This window comes from Onychomys torridus, chromosome 22, assembly GCF_903995425.1.
Source record: "Onychomys torridus chromosome 22, mOncTor1.1, whole genome shotgun sequence".
Lineage (NCBI taxonomy): Eukaryota > Metazoa > Chordata > Mammalia > Rodentia > Cricetidae > Onychomys > Onychomys torridus.
In genome coordinates, this window is record NC_050464.1 from 6,450,726 (window position 1) to 6,474,738 (window position 24,013).

At 47.3% G+C, this 24,013-nt stretch overlaps 1 protein-coding gene across 1 annotated transcript; it reads left to right on the forward strand.

Annotated features, from left to right (window-relative positions):
* The first annotated feature begins 246 nt into the window (after positions 1-246).
* On the forward strand, positions 247-22,201 carry Kpna7 (karyopherin subunit alpha 7). Its single transcript, XM_036171549.1, is given in 10 exon segments — positions 247-312; positions 1,139-1,267; positions 2,473-2,555; positions 3,335-3,603; positions 7,397-7,479; positions 10,261-10,524; positions 14,303-14,536; positions 15,319-15,501; positions 18,548-18,694; positions 22,157-22,201. Coding segments are annotated over 10 exon segments (1,503 nt in total).
* The last annotated feature ends 1,812 nt before the right edge of the window (positions 22,202-24,013 follow it).

A 24,013-nucleotide genomic window follows, 5' to 3' on the forward strand; every position in this document is an offset into this window, starting at 1 on the left:
AATGCACTGTAAGGATTTTCTGTATTAAGTCCAGCACTAGTTCCTGCAGAGTTCCATAGTAACCACAGCCTATTGATAGAGTACATGCCCACATTGATGGTGTGGTGAGGTGGTGGCCAACTGCTTGAGTCTGCTCTCTGGTCCCATAGTACCTGACGACTTTAACTAGTAACATGCATACAGGGCAATGATGATCTCTTTGGTAATTTTCCTACCTATAGGTGCTTTTTTTCCCCTTCAATCAACATGCCTACCTTAGAAGCTCCTGAAGAGAGGCTGAAAAAATTTAAGTACCGTGGCAAAGATGTGTCTGTGAGTATAAACTGGGGACTGACAACCATGACCACAGTTGAAACACCTCATAGATGAGGCGTAAGCTGGGTGTAATGGCACACACTTGTAATCTCAATACTGGTGGAGCTGAGGCAGGAGGCTTTTAAAGTTTGAGACCTGCCTTGGCTACAGAGTAGAAGAGGAAGCCCATCTGAAAGCAAGAACAAAACAAAATAGCCATGGTCAGTGAGATGGCTCTGACTGCCTCACAGACCGCACGGCCTGCGTTCCATCCAGGAACCCATCGAGTGGAGGGAGAGCACTCGTGTGACTTGTCCTCTGACCTACACATGCTATATACACACAGAGAACAATAAGTAAAATTGACAAAAGAAGAGGCTTGGAGAGATGGCAGAGTGGGTAAGAGCACTGCTCTTCAAGAGGACCCAGGTTCAATTCCCAGCATCCACATGGTAGCTCACAATGGTCTGGAACTCCAGTTTGAGGAGGTCTGGCGCCATCTTCTGGCCTCTGTGTGAATCACACACACAAGTGTGGTACATGGACATGCATGCAAGCAAAAATTCATAATAATTAAAAACCCTGGGTGCTGGAGAGATGGCTCAGAGGTTAAGAGCACTGGCTGTGCTTCCAGAGGATCTGAGTTCAATTCCCAGCAACCGCATGGTGGCTCACAACCATCTGTAATGAGATCTGGTGCCCTCTTCTAGCCTATAGGCCCTATGTGCAGAGAAAACACTGTATACATAATAAATAAATCTTTAAAAAAAAACCCAAATGGGATAACATACTGGTTCTCCAGCAACTGGCTATAACAACCCCCATTATTTGTTTTCATTATTAGGTGAGGCGACAAGAGAGGATCACTGCCAGCCTGGAACTCTGAAAGGCCACGAAAGATGAACAGGCCTTAAAGAGAAGAAATAGCAGCCAGTTCTCCAGTGACTTTGTTTCTCAAGTATCAACAAAAGAGGTGTGGCAGATCTCAGTGTTGAGGGCCATCCTGTGCGGGATATAGCCTTGGCTAGTATCTCTAGCATGAGAAAGTTTAATAGAATCGGAGCTTGCTATTTAACTCAAAGAAAGGAGTAAGACTGGGGGTGTGGTTAAGTGGTAGAGCCCCTGCCTAGAACCCCCAGTGAGGGGCTGGGGTGTGGCTCAGTGGTAGAGCACCTGCCTAGAACCCCCAGTGAGGGGCTGGGTGTGGCTCAGTGGTAAAGAGCACCTGCCTAGAATCCCCCAGTGAGGGGCTGGAGAGTGGCTCAGTGGTAAAGAGCACTGGCTGTTTACTCAGAGGACCCAGGTTTAATCTCAGCACCCATGTGGTGGCTCATAACCATCTGTGACTCCAGACTCAGGAGGATTCAGTGTTCCCTTTGGCCTCCATAGCACACAGTACACAGACATACCTGCTGTCAGCCATCTCCTCCCCACAAAATAACAAAGTAACCTCTTCTGCACACATAAAAATACAATTTTTAGGAAACGTGCTGGGTGGACGAAGAAATGGCACAAAAGTTAAGAGGACTTGCTGATTTTACAAAACACCCAAGTTTGGTTCCCAGTACCCATGTCAGGCAGCTTACAAGCAGCAGTAATTTCAGCTTTGGGGGCTCAGACACCTCTAGCTTCTGTGGGCATCTGCTATTATGTGGGCACATGCATGTACACACACACACACACACACACACACACACACACACTTTTAAAGGAAGATACTGAGTGTACGAGGATCACTCTGTCCTAAGCATGGAGAATGTCCTACTTTGACCTGTTACCTACAGACCGGCAAATAGTCCTCCCTGCCTTAGTTTGGATGCGGGTGCACCATGGATGTCTGTTCAAGTCAGGTGAATGACTAAGTTAGGTGATGCTTATGCTTTCCTTTTTATTTTTGTTATGATTGCAATTTGTTTGTTGCATTTATTTTCTATCTTTGTGTGTGTGTGTGTGTGTGTGTGTGTGTGTGTGTGTGTGTGTGTAGCCATGTGCACACCACACAGATGTCAGGACAATCGGCGAGAGTCTGTTTTCTCCACCTAGTCCATCCTGGGTATCAAACTCAGATCATCATCAGACTTGGCAGCAAATGCCTTTACCCTCTGAGCTACCTCACTGGCCCTGGGCTTTCTGTTGATGGAGGCTGAATGACTGACCTGACTGTGTTTTTCCTGGCAGGCCAGCTACACTCTGGAAGACATAATCAAAGGTGTGAATAGCTTAGATCCAGTCCTGTGTTTCTTGGCCACCCAGGCTGCCAGGTATCACCATGTAGACCTCTGGTATTTGTGGTTTTATAGCCATAAATGAGTTCCAGTAGCCTGCTGAGTTTCCTGGGCATTGGCAAAATGCCCATATAATGCAGGAAAGGGCTACTTCATCCAAAAGCAGGAGGCGATTACTATGCTCCATCGTCCTTGAGGGCAATTTGAGAAATGCAGTGTGTTGTCAGAGATGAATTGCTTGATTTACATTGGCCTCTGAAGGGATTTTAGCTTGTAGAGAATACCTGAAGGGCAAAATGTTGCCATGAGGCTGCTGCAAAGTGCTGCAGAATCCACAATAGCCCTAGTCAACTCTCCTTTTTGATAGTTAAGGATTGGGGCTTTAGTTTAGAGGTAGAGCACCTGCCTAGAATCCCCCAGTGAGGGGCTGGGGTGTGGCTCAGTGGTAGAGCACCTGCCTAGAATCCCCCAGTGAGGGGCTGGGGTGTGGCTCAGTGGTAGAGCACCTGCCTAGAATCCCCCAGTGAGGGGCTGGGGTGTGGCTCAGTGGTAGAGCACCTGCCTAGAATCCCCCAGTGAGGGGCTGGGGGAGTGGCTCAGTGGTAGAGCACCTGCCTAGAATCCCCCAGTGAGGGGATAGGGGTAGCTTATGGAAGAGCACCTGCCTATCATGCATGTGGCCATGGGTTCAACTTGTAGTATTTAAAAAAGCAAAACAAAACAAAAAACCAGTTAAGAATGCTAAGAGCACCTTGAAAGGGCGTTTCTCCACGCATCCCTGTGACCCCCCCACTCTCTCTTGCCTCACTTCACAGGAAATTACTGTCTCAGAAAAGGAACCCTCCTCTAAAACTGATTATTGAGACAAGGCTCACTCCCAAGCTGGTAGAGTTCTTGAAGATGGCGTCTCTCCCCAACCTGCAGTTCCAGTCAGCCTAGGCTTTCACCAACATTGCCTCAGGGACTTCCGAGCAGACAGGAGCTGTTGTGATGGCTGGTGCCATCCAGCCCCTGACAGAACTCTTGTCTTCCCCGCATCTGACGGTGTGTGAGCAGGCGGTGTGGGCCCTTGGTAATATAGCTGGTAAGACACTTTCCTTAGTGGGCTAAGGCGTGAGGGGGTGTGGGCATGCTGGGGAGTGGACTTCTCTGTTACACTTGATGTCTTGGCATCCATCCTCACCTCATTATGAATACTTGTGCTGGGGAAGAAGTTGGTTCAAAACCCAGAACCAAGGTCAGAGGCTGGGAATGGAGGTGGAGTAGATGAGGCGCACGTATAACATGAGAAGCTGCCCTGAAATGTCTTGAGTGCCAGCCCTACAGCCTCAGGCCTTAATGGCTTCTGGAACAAAGATAAGTCTCAGAGCTACATGCAGTGGTACATGGCTGTAATCTTAACACTTGGGAGGTGGAGGCAGAAGGATCAGGAATTCAAGGTCATCATCTGAGGCCAGCCTGGGGTCCTTGAGACCTGTCTCATATAATAAGGGCTGGAGGACAAGTATGAGGACCAGGTTTGGTCCCTAGCTTGCTTGTAATCCCAGCTCTAGAGCAGTAGAGGCAGGTTGATCCCTGGGGTTTGCTTGCCAGCTACTCCAGATAAATCAGTGAGGTCTGGTTCAGGAGGAGACCCCATTTCAGAAAAATAAATGATGAAGAAAGACACTAAGACACCACCATCAACCTCTGGCTTCCATCAGTACATGCTCACACAGACACATGCTCACACAGACACATAGACACACAAATGTAACAAAAATAAAGCCGGACATGGTGATGCAAGCTTGTGATCTCAGCACTTAGGAGACAAGTGACCCTAGAAGCCTGTATCTCCTGTAAAAATCACTAAGGGTGTGTGTGTGTGTGTGTGTGTGTGTGTGTGTGTGTGTGTGTGTGTGTGTACACGTACGCACATGTGTGTAGATATAGATGGTATGCATGTGGAGAGATGGAGAGACAGGGTTGCCCTGTATGGTATGGGAAAACCTAAGGAAGGGAGTTATTGTTGACAAGTTGGATCCTGGTGGAAATAAATACAAATGTCACTGGGGTGGGAAGGGTTGGGGGCCAGTTGGGCCCCTTGAGTTTTGACAAGTTAAAACCAACGAAGCATTAATAGTTTACTAGTTCAGAGAAGCTGCAACATGCTGAGTCAGCACATAGGTCTCCGGGGACTTCCGAGCCTGAATTAGCTAAGAGAGCCAAGAGAATACAAAACAACCACTCTGGTTTTTTTCTTTCAGTCCTGGCTGTCCTGGAACTTGCTCTGTAGACCAGGCTGGCTTTGAACTCAGAGATCCTCCTGCCTCTGCCTCCCAGGTGCTGGGATTAAAGGTGTGTGTCACCACTGCCCAGCAAAACAACCACTTTGAAATGCTTCAGGAAGGCATGAGTCTAGGACAGTGGTTGGGATGCATCATCAGGAAACCAACAAGACCGAGCACTGGGTGTGACTTAGGCTTTGCCTGTTAATGATGCAAACCAAGACTTCTGAAGGCATCGCATCCATCCACTAGCTGGGACATGTAGCTTGGTTGGTGTTTGCTTAGGATGCAGGAGGCTCTGGGTTTCATCCCCAAGACTACATAAACCAGGCATGGTAGTGCACATCTCTGATTCCAGCACTTGGAAGGTGGAGGAAGCAGGATCAGGAATTCAAGGACACCCTTGGCTACACACGGAATTTGAGGCCAGCCTGAGCCAGAGCTACATAGACCCTGTCTTTAAAACACATGGGCTGGAGGATGTTCTGTAGTTTGAGAGCACTGGGTGCGGAAGACCAGGGCTCAGTTCCCAGCACCCGTGTGGGTCACCTGCAACTGCAGTTCCAGGGATCTGATGCCCTCTTCTAGCCTCCTCAGGTACCAGCAAAGACATGGGACATACACATACTTGCAGGTAAAACACACCCACACAATAAAAATTTGAAAATGAAAAGGTTGGTTTATTAAGGACCAGTAAGATGACTCAGTGGACAAAAGGCACTTGTCACCAAGCCTAGTGACCAAAGTTCTACATTATGAAAAGACAGAACTGACTCCTAAAAACTGTCCTTTTCCTCTACACATGAACACTGGTATGTGTGCGCACACACACACATACATGCACACTCACACATACATACACACACATACTCACACATACCCACTCACACACACATACCCACTCACATATACCCACTTACACATACTCACACATACTCATACATACACACACACACACACACACACACACACACACATTAAAAAACTAGTTCGTATATTAAAGACTAGGTAAAGGTATTGGGGACGGTAAGGAGACAAAGACCAATCTGGACTACATAGTGGATTTGAGGCCAGTGCCACATACATAACAAGACACTAGCTCACAAAAACAAAGCAAAGCAACACAAAACACCACACACAACAAAAATCCCCCCAAACAAACAAGCAAAAAAAAACCACCCCAAACTAGCCAGACATGAAGGTGCATATCTTTAATCCCAGCACTTGGGAGGCAGAGACAAGTGAATCTCTGTGAGTGTGAGGCCAGCCAGCACTACATAGTGAGACCCTGTCTAAAAATAAATAAATAAATAAGTGGGTAGGCATGGTAGCACTTGCCTTGCAGCCCAGCCCTCAGGAGGCAGAGGCAGGTAAATTTCTGTGTGTCAACATATGAGACCCCATCTCAAAAAAAAAAAAAAAACCTAAAAAACCAGTTTTGCCCTGTCTGCTAGTTTTTTGTTGTTGTTGTTGTTAATGGCTGATCTTCATCCTCTATGGACCCCAGAGTTTGCTCCAGATTGCATTTGGAAGTGAATGCCCCTTGCCAACCTTCTTTGGGAAAATAGTTTTCTCTACAGTGTCAGTCTTTCTGAGAGCCATGGTATAAAGTGCAGCTAGTATTTACAATTAACTGACCTCCTAGGCAAAGCTCACTGTCTTCATTTTGTGTCCACAACCTCTGCTTAGACCAGCTGCAGCTGTTGCATGAAGCATGTACTTCCCCCCTACTCCCCCCCCCCAGCCACCTAGGAAACCCAGGATCCAGTATACAGATATTACAACTACTTGTCAAATATCCCACACTGAGTTTTAGTCTCTCTTTCTTTGTATAGACTTTAAAAAATTACTCATTTATTTGAGGTGGGGGTAGGGATTATACACATGCCACAGTTCACATGTGGGGTGGTCTTAGAGGATCACTTTCAAGATTTGGTTCTCCCTTCCAACACATGGGTCCCAGGAATTGAACTTGGGTCATCAGGCTTAGCTGCAAGTGCCTTTTCCCACTGAGCCATCGAACTGGATTATGCATAAATTTTTAAAAAGATTTTCTTACATGAACATATGTGTCTGTGTATTGGTGTATGCATGTGAATACAGGTGCCCACTGAGGCCGGAAGAGAGATCTCCCTGGATATAGGCAGTTCTGAGCTGCTTGCCAGAGGTGTTGGGAACTGAACTCAGACACATGATAAGAAAAGTATGTACCATTCACCACTGAGCCATCTCTCCCCATTAAGTATACACTTTAAAAGTTAGATACCCAGCTGGATGGTGGTGGCACATGCCTTTAATCCCAGCACTTGGCAAGCAGAGCCAGGCAGATCTTTGTGAGTTCAAGGCCAGCCTGGGCTACCAAGTGAGTTCTAGGAAAGGTGCCAAAGATACACAGAGAAACCCTGTCAAAACAAAACAAAAGTTAGATACCCAATTTGGGTTTCTCCTTGTCCATTTTTTGGGGAGAGTAGATTGAGATGTAGCCCAGGTTGGGTTGTAACTCACTGTGTAGACTGGGCTGGCCTTGAGCTTACAGAAATCAACCTGCCTCTGTTTCTTGAGTGCTGGGTGTATGCCCAGATCTTTCATCTCATGCTCTTTCATTTGTAGGTGATGGCCCAGAATTCAGAGACAATATAATTTCCAATAATGCCATCCCGAGACTGATCGATCTTATTTCGACAAACATACCAGTGAGTGTATTTCTTTATATATTCATTTACTTACTTGCATTTCATTTAGTGTGTGTGTGTGTGTGTGTGTGTGTGTGTGTGTGTATGTGTACACATGTTTGCACTTGTAGGGTACAATTTTTCTCCTTCCTCTATGGGGACCAAGGGATTGAACTCAGATTGTCCCACTTGGTAACAAGTGTCTTTACCTGATGAGTTATCTTGCAACATCTTGATTTTTTTTTTTTTTCTTTTGAGATCGAGTCTCACATGTTCATGTCAGGCCTCAAACTTACTATGTAGTTAAGGACGACCTTGAACTTCTGATCTCCCTGTCTCTATCTCCTCTTACTAGTGGTAGGATTACAGGTGTACACCACCATACTAGGTTTATGTGGTCCTGAGAATGGGACCCAGGGCTTTATGCATTGCTAGGTAAGCACTCTGCCAACTAAGTCACATGTCCAGCCCAAGAGGACAAATTTGAATATTCACAAAAGAACCATGTGAGACAAGAGGCTAAAAACTGTTATTGTATGTCTCTTCATGGAAAACATTGCCAACTCCTGGCCTAGATTGGGAAGAAGGCCCAGGATCAGGCCCTTGGGCCTCAAGTGTTGGACATCAGGTAGGAAACTGACCATGCTACACAGGTGATCTCAGCTCTCAAGAAGCTGTGGCAGAAGGATTGCAAGTTCAGGGTCAGCCTGGGCTGCATAGGGAGGCCCTGCCTCATCTGCTCTGACAAAGGGAGCAGGGTAGTGACAACTGGAGAGTCGTCAAGTGAAGATTGGATGCCAAGGGATCAATGGTCTTGGGTTCTGTTTCCACACTGATCACAGGGTCTCAGGGGCAGAATATTTGGGTGATGAGAACCAGAGGCAGAGCTGAAGAATGATCTTAATAAGATCAGAAATATGGCTGAGCATGGGGGCTCACTCAGAAGGCTAAGGAAGGAGGGCTGTCAGGAGTTTGAGGCCCGGGCTGACAAAATGCTCAGTGGATGAAGGTGCTTGCCACCAAGGCCAAGGACCTGAATTCAACCCTCAGAACCTGCATGGTAGGAGGGAGAACTGGCTCCCTCAGGACAGCATGGTGCAAGCACACTCACTCACAAACATAAATGTAACTTAAAACATGTTTTGAGGCTGCCTGAGCTCTATGGTAAAACCTTGTCTCAAAAGAGACAAAGAAAAAAAGAAAAGAAAAAGGGAAGGAAGATGGGTGTGGCTGGATGTAACAGAGCAGCAGGTCTGTAATCCCTATTATTTGGGAGGCTGAGGGAGGAGGATCTCAAGTTCAAGGGCTGCCTGGGCAACTTAGCAGCACCATGTCTGAAAATAAAGAGTTAAAAGGACTAGAAATGGAGCTGGAGAATGGCTGGGGTCAAGGGCAGTCACCGCTCTTCCAGAGGACCTGAATTCAGTTCCTGTCTGGCTCACAACAGTCTACAATTTTAACTCCAGGGAGTTTGATGCCCTCTTCTGGCCTCCACAGGTACCTACACTTACATGGCATATATACACACATACATACACCAATAGAATAAAATAATTCTTAAAAAAAAGAGCTGGGTAGTGGTGCATGCCTTTAATCCCAGCACTCAGGAGTCAGAGGCAGGCAGATCTCTTAAGTTAGAGGCCAGCCTGTGAATTCCAAGAGAACCAAGGCTACATGGAGAAATCCTGTCTTGAAAAACCAAGAAAAGCTCAGCATGCTTGCTTAGCATACACAAGACCCTGGGCTCAATTGCTAACACCATATGTATATTATATGAATTATTATGGTAGGCCAGTAGTGTTAGATGACAAGAAGACCAAATAATCCCTGAGTTTGTTTGTGACATAGTCTTTATGTATCCCAGGCTGGCTTTGAACTCAATGCGGCCTGTCAACCTCAAACTCACAATCTCTCTGCTTCCACCATGGCTGAGATTATAGATTTGTGTGTCTGCACTTAGCTGCTTGATAATTTTTTGTCAGTGAAAAATGAAATCAAGGGTTGGGAGATGGCTCAGTGGGTTAAGTACTTGCAGTGTGAGTGTGAGAACCTGAGTTCAAATCCCAATCACCCACATAATGCCAGGTTCACTAGCATGTGCCTGTAATCCCAGTATTCAGATAGTGAAGTGGGAGGTAGAAAGAGGAGAATCCCTGGAAGTTGGCTGGCTAGCAAGCCTGGTGTACACAAACCCAAAGGGTCAACCACAGAGACACTATCTTAAGCAAGGGGAAATGGAAGGCAAGGTTCTCTTCTTGACCACCATGTGTTTGTCGTGACACAGGCATCCATGCACTTACACACATTGTAATACTGTCAAACCATTAGGCTATGGGACCAGGGAGATGGCTCAGCAGTCAAGGGCACCTGCTGCTCTTGCATAGGACCTGAGTTCAGTTCCCAGCACCCCTGTGAGGTGGATGGCAACTGCCTGTAACTCCAGCTCAAGGGGACAGGGGATCCATTCTATTTTCTGGCCTCCTTGAGCATGTGTACACACATGCACACACCCAAACACAGACCCTCAGCGATGCATATACATACAAATGAAATCTTAAAATAACTAAGTCATCCATTGAGTAGAGTGGGGAAAGACATTGTGAAGAATACAAAGGAACTTTCATATGACATTTAAATATTTAAATATAAAACTCATTTTATTTGTCCCTGACACAGATCACTGCCTGAAATGAGTTCATTTTGATGCTCGAAAGCTTTGGTCTGTGCTAATCAATAGTATTGATCAGGGATGGGAAGGGCACGCCACCATTTACATTTTGTCTCCTTTGCACCCCATCACAGATCACGTTTCTTCGGAACATCACATGGACTTTGTCTAATCTGTGCCGAAACAAGAACCCGTACCCCTGCGAGCAGGCTGTGATGCAGATGCTGCCTGCTCTCTCTCAGCTCCTGCAGCATCATGATAATGAGATCCTCTCAGACACCTGCTGGGCCCTGTCCTACCTCACCGAGGGCCACAATGAGCGCATCCATTGTGTGGTGGCCATGGGGGTCCTTCCCAGGCTAGTAGAGCTCATGACCAGCTCGGAACTCATTATCTTGGTAAATTTCACCCTGGGTCTCACCTGTCTTTGCAAGAGGCTTCAGCTCAGAGTGCTTTCTCAGCTTGCACATCCCCTGGTTCCATCCCCAGCACCATATAAACTAGGCTTGGTAGAACATGCCTATAATCTTGGCACTGGGGAGATGGAGGAAGGAAGACAAGAAATTCAAGGTCACGCTTGGCTGCATAGTGGGCTCAAGGCTAGCCTGAACTATGTGACACCATGTCTCAAAAACAAACAAAACAGATTAGATCCTATGAGTCAGATTCACCATGTTAGGTTCTTGTCTCCACCTCCCACCCCAGGTCTTGTGTATCAGGTTCTCATCTCCACCTCCCACCCCAGGTCCTCTGTATCAGGTTCTCAGCTCCACCTCCCACCCCAGGTCTTGTGTATCAGGTTCTCATCTCCACCTCCCACCCCAGGTCCTCTGTATCAGATTCTCAGCTCCACCTCCCACCCCAGGTCCTCTGTATCAGGTTCTCAGCTCCACCTCCCACCCCAGGTCCTCTGTATCAGGTTCTCAGCTCCACCTCCCACCCCAGGTCCTCTGTATCAGGTTCTCAGCTCCACCTCCCACCCCAGGTCCTCTGTATCAGGTTCTCAGCTCCACCTCCCACCCCAGGTCCTCTGTATCAGGTTCTCAGCTCCACCTCCCACCCCAGGTCTTCCTGTCACCTGAATCCCGGGTTGTCACCTGTAAGTCTGCTCTTTGAGACTTTCTCAGATAAGTTTCCCTCTCAGATCTGAGTGGGAGTTAAAGATTTGGGTTTTCCCACCTGAAGAGCAGCGTGTGGACTGCTTATGATCCTCCACCTGGGGCCTTTCTCACATCTTTCCCTACTGTTCTGCTGGTTTTAGCTTGAGCAAGTTGGTTTATTGTCTCTTCCTCTCACCCTGTGTGTGTGTGTGTGTGTGTGTGTGTGTGTGTGTGTGTGTGTAGAGATGGAAACAAATGGAGAGGGACAGAGACACACACACACAGACAGGCAGAGAGGACAGAGAAAGAGAGGGGACAGAGGGAGAAGGGGGGAGAAAGTAGAGCTGAGAGGGGTAGAGAGGCAGAGAGAAAGAGACAGGGGCACAGAGAGATGGAGGGGGAGAGATGGAGGGGGAGAGATGGAGGGGGAGAGATGGAGGGGGAGAGATGGAGGGGGAGAGATGGAGGGGGAGGAGATGGAGGGGGAGAGGAGATGGAGGGGGAGAGGAGATGGAGGGGGAGAGGAGATGGAGGGGGAGAGGAGATGGAGGGGGAGAGGAGATGGAGGGGGAGAGGAGATGGAGGGGGAGATGGAGATGGAGGGGGAGAGGAGATGGAGGGGGGAGGAGATGGAGGGGACGAGGGAGATGGAGGGGAGAGGAGATGGAGGGGGGAGAGGAGATGGAGGGGAGAGGAGATTGGAGGGGAGAGGGAGTGGGGGGAGAGGAGATGGAGGGGGAGAGGAGATGGAGGGGGAGAGACACACACACACAGGGAGAGACACAGACAGAGAAATCCACACAGAGATGACAGAGAGAGACACACATAGCAATATATATATATATATGGAGAGAGAGAGAGAGAGACCAGAGATAGACACACACATGCAGAGACAGAGAGAAAGACACAGAGAGACAGACACAGAGACAGATAAACATACATGCAGAGAGATGGACAGACACAATGGACAGAGACACACAAACACAGAAACAGACACACACAGAGAAATGGACAGACAGTGTCTCACTGTGTAGCACCAGTTAGCCTGGACTTTATTATGTAGACCTGACATCAAACTCACAGATCTCCCTGCCTGTTTTTTTTTTTTTTTTTTTTTTTTTGTTGTTGTTGTTGTTGTTGTTTTGTTTTTCGAGACAGCGTTTCTCTGTGTAGCTTTGCGCCTTTTTCCTGGAACTCACTTGGTAGCCCAGGCTGGCCTCGAACTCACAGAGATCCACCTGGCTCTGCCTCCCGAGTGCTGGGATTAAAGGTGTGCACCACCACCCAGCCTGTTTTTTTCTTTTTTCCATTGTTTTTGTTTTTTTTTACAACATACAGAGTCATATGTGGCCCAAGCTGGCCTGGGCCCCAGTCTCTAGCTGAGAACCCCAGACTCTGGACCCTCTCTGCCTCTACCTCCCCGGTGCTGGGACTACAGCTCATGCCACTGTGTCTAGCCCCATTCTGCCTTGACCTCTCTCAGTCACTATATTTTTATTGTATCACATACATCTTTAGTAACCATCTTTGCTGAGATTCCCATAGTATTTTCCAGATGATGCAAAGTGAGTTTGGTGATAATACTCGGGGGCAGGGAGAGTGGAGAACGTCAGGGGGAAGTAGCCAGGCCCATTGTTGGATGTATGCAACTGCACTTAGGAGGCTGAAAGAAAGACCGCAACTATGAGGCTAGCCTGGGTTCCACAAGGAGACCCAGTCCCCCCCAAAAAAACTTTAAACATTTATGTATTATGTATGGGTGATATGCCATATACCATGATGCATGTTGGGGGGGGGCGGTGGGCAGAGGGCAATTGCAGGAGTCAGTTCCCTCTTTCTTCATCATGTGGGCTCAGGGAAGCCAGCTCGGATCATCAGGCCTGAGACTACAGACACCTTTACTCATGAGCCATCTCACCTTCCCAAGAAATGAACTTTTAATAGAAAGTAATAGAAAATAAATAGACCCAGTTGGTAGTACCTGGATAAGGCTGCAGTAACTAGTCTACCCCTCGTGGGATGGCGGGTTAGCCTGGTAGTGTAGGAAAACCTAGCCCTCTCGATAACCTTCACTGGGGCTGCCACCACAGCACAAAGACATCTACATTCAGCTCTCCTGAGATGCTCATCACCTTCTATCACAGACCCACCCTGGGGATCCTCCAAGCTACTTAAAGGGGCTGGTGAACACATCACCATATGATACTGGGTGCTCATTGGCTCCAGTTAAATGTACAGCAGAAGTCTGAAGCCAGCATGAATACAAAGGCACCGTAGACTCCACAACCGGAGTGGAATTTTCCCCAGTTGAGAGTTTAGGAAGGTGGACATGCAGTGTACACCTGCGATCCTAGCAGAGGCTGAGAAAGGATTGTGAGTTCAAGGCCAGGGCTAGGGACGGTGCTCAGTTGATAAGTGTGCACCCAGCACTCAGGAAGTCCTGGGTTTCAGGAGTATAGATATGGTGGAGCACACTATAATTCCTGCACTGGGATAGAGGCAGGAGGATCAGGGAGTTCAAGGTCATCCACAGCTACACACTGAGTTTGAGAAAAAAAACCAGGATTACAAGCTCAGTGTCCTTGGTTACATAATTTGAGACAACTTGAACTTACATGAGAGACCCTGTCTCAAAAATCCCTAAACAAAAACAGGACAGCAGAATGTTTTCTTTTAAACAGAGTCTCCTGTAGTCCAGGCTAGCCTTACTAAAGTCATTGTACAGCCAAGAAAGACCTTGACTTTCACCTGACTCCACCTCCCATGTGCAGGGATTACAGGTGTGTGGTACCATACTACACAGGACCTCCCACGAGCCAGGCAAGTGCTCTACCACCAGCTGCACAAGCAACCCCCCCCCCTCGGCAGAGCATCATTTCCTGATGTGTCCTTTATCTACCCACCTTGCCTCAGAACTTTGGGGTAGTTAGCAAGTACTTGAAACTATGTCAAAGCAGCTATGGCTATGCTGACTGAAGAAAACATGGCAAACTTCCAGACATTTCTGGGCATAGCACTCAGCATGTGACTCACCTGTAGAGTGGCAATACTCAGACACCTTTCCTGTTCCTTCCAGACCCCTTCTCTCCGCACTGTGGGCAACATTGTCACAGGAACAGACCAGCAGACCCAGATGGCCATCGATGCTGGCATGCTGAAGGTACTGGGCCAGCTTCTGAGACACCCAAAGTCCTCTATCCAGAAAGAAGCTGCCTGGGCCATGAGCAATGTGGCCGCTGGACCAAAACACCACATCCAGCAGCTGATTGTGAATAACCTGCTGCCTCCGTTGGTAGCCCTACTAAAGAATGTAAGTGGCGGGGCTGGGAGGGTCTGTAAAGTGTCTGCTATACAACATAAGGACTTGGGTTCAATCCCCGGCATCCACATGAGAGAGATAATCAGAAGCTCAAGGTCATTGGTGGCTACACTGTGTGTGTAAAGCCCACAAGGGACCCTGTCAAAGAAAAGGAAAGAAAAAAATGTCCCCTGGGAGTCAGTCGACCTACTTGGTGGCTCCATTCAGGGGCTGTATTCTGATGAATTGAAGGCGGGATGTCAGGGCAGGGGATGTAGATTTCATCTGTAAGTTCAGCTCTTACCATCTGACTTAGGGAGTGAGCCAGGACAAGACCAGGCCTGGTGGCACACACCTGTAATCCTAACGTTCAGGAGATTGCAACAGGAGGCTTGCAAATTGAAGGCCTGCCTAGGCTACATAGTAAGTTCCAGGGTAGCCTGAGCTATATAGTGAAACCCTGTTTTTAAAAGCTTAAATAAAATAAGACTGAAGGTGTGGCTCAGTTGGCAGAGTGCTTGCCTACCATGCACAAAGCCCTGAGACTGATTGCCAGGACCACATAAACCAGGCAGGGTGATGCTCACCACAAGGATAGCATTTGGGAAGTAAAGGCAGGAAAGTCAGATGTTCAAGGTCCTCTTCATCTCTATAGCAAGTTGGGGGCCAGTCTGGGCTACACAGAACTTATCCCAAAAATGTATAAAACACAACGTCAACAAAGTGAATCAAGTCGGTATCACTTTAGGATGGCCTTTGGGTGTTGTAGACAATGTTAGCCTCTGTCTTGGCAGGCAGAATTCAGAGTGCAGAAAGAAGCCGTGTGGACCGTGGCTAACTTCGCAACAGGGGCCTCCCACAGCCAGCTGACCATGCTTTTCCACTCCGGAGTTTTGGGGCCACTGCTGAACTTGCTCACAGCTCCAGACATGAAGATCGTCACCATCATCCTGGACATTATTTCTTTCTTCTTCCAGGTGAGCTGTTCTGAACAGGCAGCCTCCAACTGAAGGCCGTGAGCATACTTCTTAGAAATAAGGTGGTGGGGTTGCTTGGGTTGGGGGGGGGCTGGCGGTAAGCGTGCTGACCACCTGAATCCAATCCCCAGGATTGTGTGCCAGTGGGACAGTGGGAGAGAACTGACTTCTCCAAGTCGGGGTCTGACCTCCACTCATGTGCAGTGGTGCATGTGTCGACGCCTGCACAAGGGTGGGGGTGAGAGAGAATGTAAAAATGTTTAAGAAAAGTAACATGAGGGCTTTGGGCTGGGATGTAACTGGTTGGTAGCATGCCTCCCTAGCATGTGTGAAGGCCCCAGGCGTGCTGCTACAGGCCTGTAATCCCAGCACTCAGGAGGTAGAGATAGGGGGGGTCAGGAGTTCAAGGTCATCCTCAGCTATACAGTTAGTGCCAGCCTGGGTTACATGAGACCTTGACTATGAATGAATGAGTGAGTAAATGAATGAATGAATGAATCCCAAGTAGGATTCTCTTGTCATTCTTCCTACTCTTCCTACATCCTGTGGATAACACAAAGAAACACACACACACACACACACACACACACACACACACACACACACACACACACGAAAAGGATTCCAAGCCAAGCCTGGCAGTGTACACCTGTTCTCCTAGCACTCTGGAGACAGAAGAAGGAGGTCATGAGTTTGAGGGCAGCCTAGGCTAAGTAGAATGTTTGAGGCTAGCCTGCTGGGCTACCCAGTCTGTGAAGAAAGTGTTTATGTGGGTACCCCCAGTGCCTCAATGAGCACCTTTGTGACAAGTGTTCAGAACAGAGCTGTTGGAATCCTTGTTCTGGGGAACTTGTGTGTGAGTGACAGAGAGGATGCTGCAGAGATTTCCAGTAAAGGAGTCAGCTGGGGAGTCACTGCTCCTTCAGGGTGGGGATGGCTGCAGTCACACACGCAACGCTCAGGGAAGTAAACATTCTCCGAGGAATGGCCCAGCCAGAGAACAGAGTCTAGATGAGTCTTGTGGAATATTGAGGGGAGACGTAGTAAGAGCAAGGGGTTGGGAAACGGAGGGAGAGCGAACTGGGTTTGGGGGCAGACGAGACTGGCTGGTGAAGATAGGGATTTATCCTGCCTGAGGCTGGGGGACCTACAGAGGGTTCAAAACACAAGTCAAGCCAGGCATTGTGGCACATGCCTTTAATCCCAGAACCCCGAAGGCAGAGGCAGGCTGATTGATCAGTGTGAATTTGAGGCCAACCAGGGCTGCACAGAGAAGCGCTGTCTTGAAGAAAAGAAAAAATAAATACGTTACTAGACTTTTTTTTTTTTAAAAAAAAGATCTATTTTTATTTCGAATTGTGTGGATATGTGTCTGTTTGTGGATATGTGTGCATGAGTACAGGTGCAAATAGAGAAATCAGATTCCCCTGAGCTGGAATTGCAGCTCACAAAAGATGCTTCTGAGTCTCCAGACGTAGATGCTGGGAACCGGACTCAGGTCCTTTTAATCACTGAACTCTCTCTCTGGTCCTGAGCTAGTTTTTATTTTTATTTATTTATTTGTTTGTTATTGTTATTGTTATTATTATTATTATTATTATTATTATTATTATTATTATTATTTGTTTTGCTTTTGAGAAGGGAGTCTCCCTATGTAGCCCAGGCAGGCTTACATAGAACTCATGATAGCCCTTCTACACCACGAGACCTCTGAAACACTGAGAATACAGGAATGCACCACCATGTATCAGATTTTTCTTAAAGATTGATTTATTTTTATTTTATGTGAATGGATATTTTACCTGCATGTATATCTGTGCATCACATGCCTACAGAGCCTACAGAGGCCAGAAGAGGGCATGGGACCCTCTGGAACTGGAGTTACAGGTAGTTGTGAGACACTCTGTGGGCACTGGGAACTGAACCCATGTCCTTTGGGAAAACAGTCAATACTCTTAGCCACTGAGCCTTTCTCTAGTCTCCCGGTATCCCACTTTTAAAACAGATCCTAGTGAATCATCAGGCAACTGGGTCATAGAAGGAGGACAGGGCAGGTTTGGGAAGTACCATAAATCCTTTGTGGGTAGTACTGTCCCCAAACAGGATAACATCATTTCTCCAGGACAGTAAGGACAAAGGGGAAGGTATAAACATCATGCACTGGTTCTGTGAATTCCGTTAATGGCTGAGCTGGGTGTGCTTGTCATACCAACACTTAGGAGGTGGAGGTAGCAGGATCAGGAGTTGAGGTTATTATGTCCAGCCACATAGCCAAGTTCAAGGCTATGCTTCATGAAACCCAGTCTTAGTAATTTCTAGAGTCCTGTAATACTTACCTAGACCTGTTGTTGTTGTTGTTATTTGTTTTGGTTTTGGTTTTTGAGACAGGGTTTCTCTATGAAACAGCCCTAGCTGTCCTGGAACTTCCTCTGTAGAACAGGCTAGCCTTGGATTTCAGAGATCCACCTGCCTCTGCCTTCCGATTAAAGGCTTGTGCCACCACCGCCTGGCTTACACTTGGTTTTTATTACATATTTTTCATAGTTTTTCACTTTGAATTCTTTAGTGCTTTGGACAAAAGCATTTTTATATTTATTACATTTGTGTTCTCTAATGTTGAACACATTTTGAGTGGAAAAGTGAATGAATGAATGTGTGAACAAGTAAATGCATGGGTGAATTCATGAATGTATTTGTAAGTGAATGAATTTTTGGATGATTTTGTGAATGAATGACTTCATGAGTAACTGTGAATAAATGAATTTATGAATGATTTTATGAATAAATGCATGCATGATTGAGTAAATGAATCAATGAAATTAGAGGGAAATCTTGGCATTTCCAGTGGGTCTGTGACTACCCCTGCTGGAACAGGTATGTCTCCACATAGGAACGCTCCCTTGGGGCTGGCCAGCTAAAGACACCCCCCTCCACCCCCCCTCCATCCTCCCCTCCACCCCCCTCCACCCCCCTCCACTCCCTCCACCCTGCCCCGCAGCACACTCTGGGTCTGATGGTCTCTTTGCTGATCCCCATCTATCCTCAGGAGGCCGATAGGCTGCATGAGAAGGAAAAGATGTATCTCCTGATGGAAGAAGTTGGTGGTATAGAAAAAATTGAGTCTTTACAGCTCCACCAGAATTGTCATGTTAGCCAGAGTGCTCTGAACATCATTGAGAGACACTTTGGTGAGGTGAGTGACAAGGGCCCATGGCCTCTTGGTGGCCATGCTTCCAATTCTATTGCTGTGAACCTGGCAATCACTCAGGCTGACTTCTCTCTCTGCCCTCTTATGAATTTAGCTGGCTGCCTTCCTGGTTCCTGTTCTCCAGGCAGCCTTTGAGTATCAAGAAGCTTGTCTGTGAGCCAGGAGGTGGTTCAGCTGGCTGGCTGCTTGCTTGAGGTTGAACCCATGTTAAAAAAAAAAAAATCCAGGCATGTTGAAACATGTTTATTATCCCAGTCTAGCCAATGGAGTTCCAATCCAGCAAGGGATTCTGTCTCACAAAACAAAACAAAAAAAACAATGTGGAAGGGCTGGCAAGATGGATCAGTGTCGTGTTAGGGTTTCTATTGCTACAATGAAACATCATGACCAAAAACAAGCTAGAGAAGAAAGGGTTATTTGGCTTACACTTCCACCTCACTGCTCATCATGGAAGGAAGTCAGGACAGGAACTCTCACAGGGCAGGAACCCAGAGGCAGGAGCTGCTGCAAAGGCCATAGAGGGGTGCTGCTTACTGACTTGTTCTTCATGACTTGCTCAGCCTGCTTTCTTATAGAACCCAGGACCACCAGCCCAGGGATAGCACCACCCCCAATGGTCAGGCCCTCCCCATTAATCACCAATTAAGAAAATGCCCTGTAGGTTTACCTACAGGCAGATTTTACGGAAGTGTTTTCTTCTTTCTTTCTTCCTTCTTTCCTTCCTTCTTTTTTTTCCCCCTGAGACAGGATTTCTCTGTGTAGCCTTGGTTTTCCTGGAACTTGCTCTGTAGACCAGGACGGCCTCAAATACAGAGATCACTTTCCTCTGCTTCCTGAGTGCTGGGATTAAAGGCATGCACTGCCTAGTTGGAGGCATTTTCTTAATTGAGGTTCCCTCCTCTCAAATGATTCTAGTCTTTGACAAACTGACATAAAACTGCCCAGCACAGCTAGGTAAAGGCACTTGCTGTCAAGCTTGACAACTCAAGTTCAATTCCTGGCACTCACACAGTAGAAGGAGAGAAATGGTTCCTGAAAGTTGTTCTTGACCTCATGCGTGTTGTGGGACATACATCCCTCATCTCTCTCTCTCTCTCTCTCTCTCTCTCTCTCTCTCTCTCTCTCTCACACACACACACACACACACACACACCATGGACAGCTCTCAAGGAATGACAACTAGGCTGACCTTTGGCCTCCCTAGTGCACACAAAGCCAGTCTACACCCACGGGAGTTTATCTTTGTTTCTGGTTAAAACTGTCCTTTGTTGGAGTATGTGTCAGGGAGGGGGGGGTGAGGGGTGGGAAGGGAAGAGACGGAGCTGAAGATGATTTTCTAGCTAAGTATGCAAACAATGCAGTCTGGCCCAGCTTTTGGAAAATCATTTTGCTACTGACTGCATTTGTCTTTTTCTAGAATACATAGTTTGGGGATGAGTTATTCCACAAAATATCTGAATTGTCTGCCACTCCAGGAAATGGGGATCAGATAACAGTTTTCATAAAGATCAGTTGAGTGGTAAAATATACATAACATAAAGTTATCTGGGATCAATGACAATGGACTGTAACCCCAGTACTCAGGAAGGTAGAGACAAGAGGGTCAGGGGTTCAAGGCTATTCTTCGATGAATAGTGAGTTCAAGGCCATGGGGACTTTGGAGATTATAGTTGGTTGGTAAAGTGTTTGCCAGACAAGCATGAGGGCCTGAGCTATAGCCCAGCCTCCATGTAAAAAGCTGGACATGGCATGTCCACCTGTAAAGCCATCATTTGGAAGGCAGAAGTGGGCTGATGGCCATCCAGTCTATCCAGACTAGATAGCTCCAGATTCAATGAGAGACACTGTCTCAAAAAGCTAAGGTGGAGAGTGATTGAGGAAGACACTCTAAGTCAACTTTCAGTCTCTGTAAACATAAGCGCACATGAACATTTGCACACATGTAGGCACACATACCACGTATACACACAAAGCCAAAGGGCAAATCTCGTTTGATTCCACCACTGTGAAGTCCTGAGAGTGAGCAAGCTTGTAGCAACAGAAAACAGAATGGCAGGCCCCAGGGGTGGGTGTTAAGTGAGGACAGAGTTTCATTCCAGTTGGGAGATGGAGATGGGTGGTGGTGATGGGCTCATACACATTCTAAATGGCAGCAAATGCTGCTTAACAGTCCTCAAGATGGAACCGGTAAGGTGGCTGGGTGTGTGGAGTTGCTTGCTGTCTAATCTATGATCTGAGTTCAATCCCCAGGATCGACTTAGAGAAAGACAGCCAACCCCCACAAGCTGTCCTCCAACCTCCACCCAAGCTGTGGAATGTGTATATGCATACACACACACTCTCTCTCTCTCTCTCTCACATACACTCACTCACACTGACTCACACTCACACTCACACACTCACACACTCACACATGCACTCACTCACACACACTCACACACTCACACACTCACACATGCACTCACTCACACTCTCACACTCACTCACTCACTCACTCACTCACACTCACACTCACTCACTCACTCACTCACACACACTCACACACACAAATATAAAATTTTAATTGTTAAAATGATGCTGACCCCGGTGATGGGGTCCTCATCTGTAATCCTAGCACAGAGGCAGGCACAGCAGGGATTTGAGGCCAGCCTGGGTTACATGAGAATCTCTCTGAAAAGAGCAAAGTCAGACATGGTGGTGTATGTCTGTAATCCTAGGATGAGAAGGGCTGAGAGTTAGAGGTCAGTCTGGGCTATATAACATGACCCTGACTGAACAAACAAACAAACAAAACAAACCAACCCTTTTGTTGTTGTCTGCATTTTGCCACTCACAGCTGTGTATAAAGTCTATCCTAAGCCCTCTCAAATGCTGGGACTCCAGGTATGTGTTTCATGCCATCTTTTATGTCTGTGAAATAGTTCAGTCATAAAGTGCCTGCCTTGGGACATGAGGCTTGAGTTCAGTCTCCAGCACCCACATAAAAGCCAGGCGCGATGGCACGCATTTGTCATCCCAGCGCTGGGGAAGTGAGGACAAGCGGGTGTCTGGGGCTTGGTGGACAGCCAGCCTAGTCTAATGAGTGAGCCCCAGGCCAATGGGATCTTATCTCAAACAAGTGAGGGCTGGAGAGGTGACTCAGTGGTTATGAGCACATACCGCTCTTGTAGAGGACCTGAGTTCAGTTCCCAGCTCCCTCATTAGGTGACTCACAGCTGCCTGGAACTGCCCTTCCCCACAAGCCTTCCCCAACACCTGCTCTCCACCCTCAAGCCCATCCTAAGAAGTGTCTGGATGATTTGTGTCTCTGAGGGGCCTCAAGGTGACTTGAGATAAGTTCTAGAATTCACTGGAACAAATTCTAGTCCAGCTGGGCTAGTAGAGTCACAGGTGCTGTGACAGCAGGCTGGTGACCTGAGGCATCACAGCATCTGTTCTTCCTTGAAGGAAGAAGAAGGTGACGTCTTTCCCAATCCTGGGCTGAGAGTGTGAATACGTGAAGCATTTACAAGACAGATCTCTCATGGCTTCGCCATGATCAAGCAACACAGGGCTGACGTCCTCTTTGAGAAGCACCACCCCTAACTTTGTTCATCACATGTAAAGCTTTTAAAACTTAATAAAATGTTCAACACTTTTCACTTCTTATGTATGGTTTCATGTCACTTTTCTTGTTAGGATCAAGTACCCAACGAAAGCAACTTCAGGAAAGATTTGGTCATGGCTTGAGGGTACCGTCTGGCATGGTGGCAGGGGCCCGAGACTCCTGGTCCCATTGCACCCATCCTCCCGAAGCAGAGAGATGATGCTGGTGCTCGGCTCACTGTCTCCTCTTTATTCAGACTGGGACCCCACCCATGGGCTAGTGCTACCTGTGTTCAGAAGGAGTCCTTCCACCTCAGTAGACCCGATCTAAAAACATCTTCCACGGGGGCTGAGGAGATGGTTCAGTGTTTGCTGTGCAGTAAGGAGAACTGGAGTTTGGCTCCCCAGACATTCATGGAAATGCCAGTTGGATGTGGCAGGCTGCTTGTAATTCCAGACTTGGAAGGTGGACCTGGGAGTGAGCAAGCTAGCTAGCTATGAACTTTATTGAAAAACCTTGCTTCAATGAATAGGTTGGAAGAGTCATAGGGGCTGACTCCTTACATTTACTTCAGGCCTCCACATGTTTACACAGACACATACATGCACAGCCCACATACAAAATGTAAAGAAAAAATAATGTCCCATAGATACACCTAGAGCTTTATCCTAGGTGACCCTAGGTCCCATCAAGGTAACAATATTGACCATCAGAGATTAGAATCATTTAAAGTTATTTTAAATTTTCATTGTGTATATTCAGTATGCACAGTATCATATCTCATGAGAATATTTTACAATTGCCGTTACTTATTGTATGTATATGTGTGCCACAGTGCGTGGGTAGAGGTCAGAGGACAACTTGAGAGTCAGTTCTCTTACCACTATGTGGGACCCAGGATCAAACTTCTGTCTTCAGGCTTGGGGACAGATGTCTTTACCACTGAGCCATGGCACTGGTACTAGGATATTTTTATATACTATACTGTTGTTTTTATTTTAATATTATGTATACAGAGCTCTGGCTGCATGTATGCCTGCAGGCCAGAAGAGGGCACCAGATCTCATTAGAGATGGTTGTGAGCCACCATGTGATTGATGGGAATTGAACTCAGGACCCATGCAGCAGCCAATGTTCTTAACCTCTGAGCCATCTCTCTAGCCCTATATATTGGTGTTTTGGTTTTTTTGTTTTGTTTGTTTTTTTGTTTTGTTTTCTATTAATTGTATTCATTTATTTTACATCCTGGCTGTAGTTTCCCCTCATTCCTCTCCTCTCCTCCTCTCCCTTACCTCCCCCTGCACCCCCATCCACTCCTCCTCTGTTTCTGTTCAGAAAGGGGCAAGTCTCCCATGGGTGTCAACAAGGCATGGCATATCAAGTTGGGACGGGACTAAGATCCTTCCCTTGTATTAGGCTGGGCGAGGCAACCCAGTGTGAGGAACAGGTTCCTGGGAGCCAGTCAAAGCCTTAGGGACAGCCCTGCTCCCACCACTAGGAGCCCACAAGTAGACCAAGCTACACAACTGTCACACATATGTAGACGGTCTAGGTCAGTCCCATGCAGGCTTCCCTAGCTATTGGTCCAGAGTCTGTGAGCTCCTATGAACCCAGGTTAGTTGTTTCTGTGGGTTCCCTTGTGATGACCTTGGCACCTTCCCCCGACACACAGTTTGTACAATCCTTCCTCCTCTTCAACAGGATTCCCAGAGCTTGGC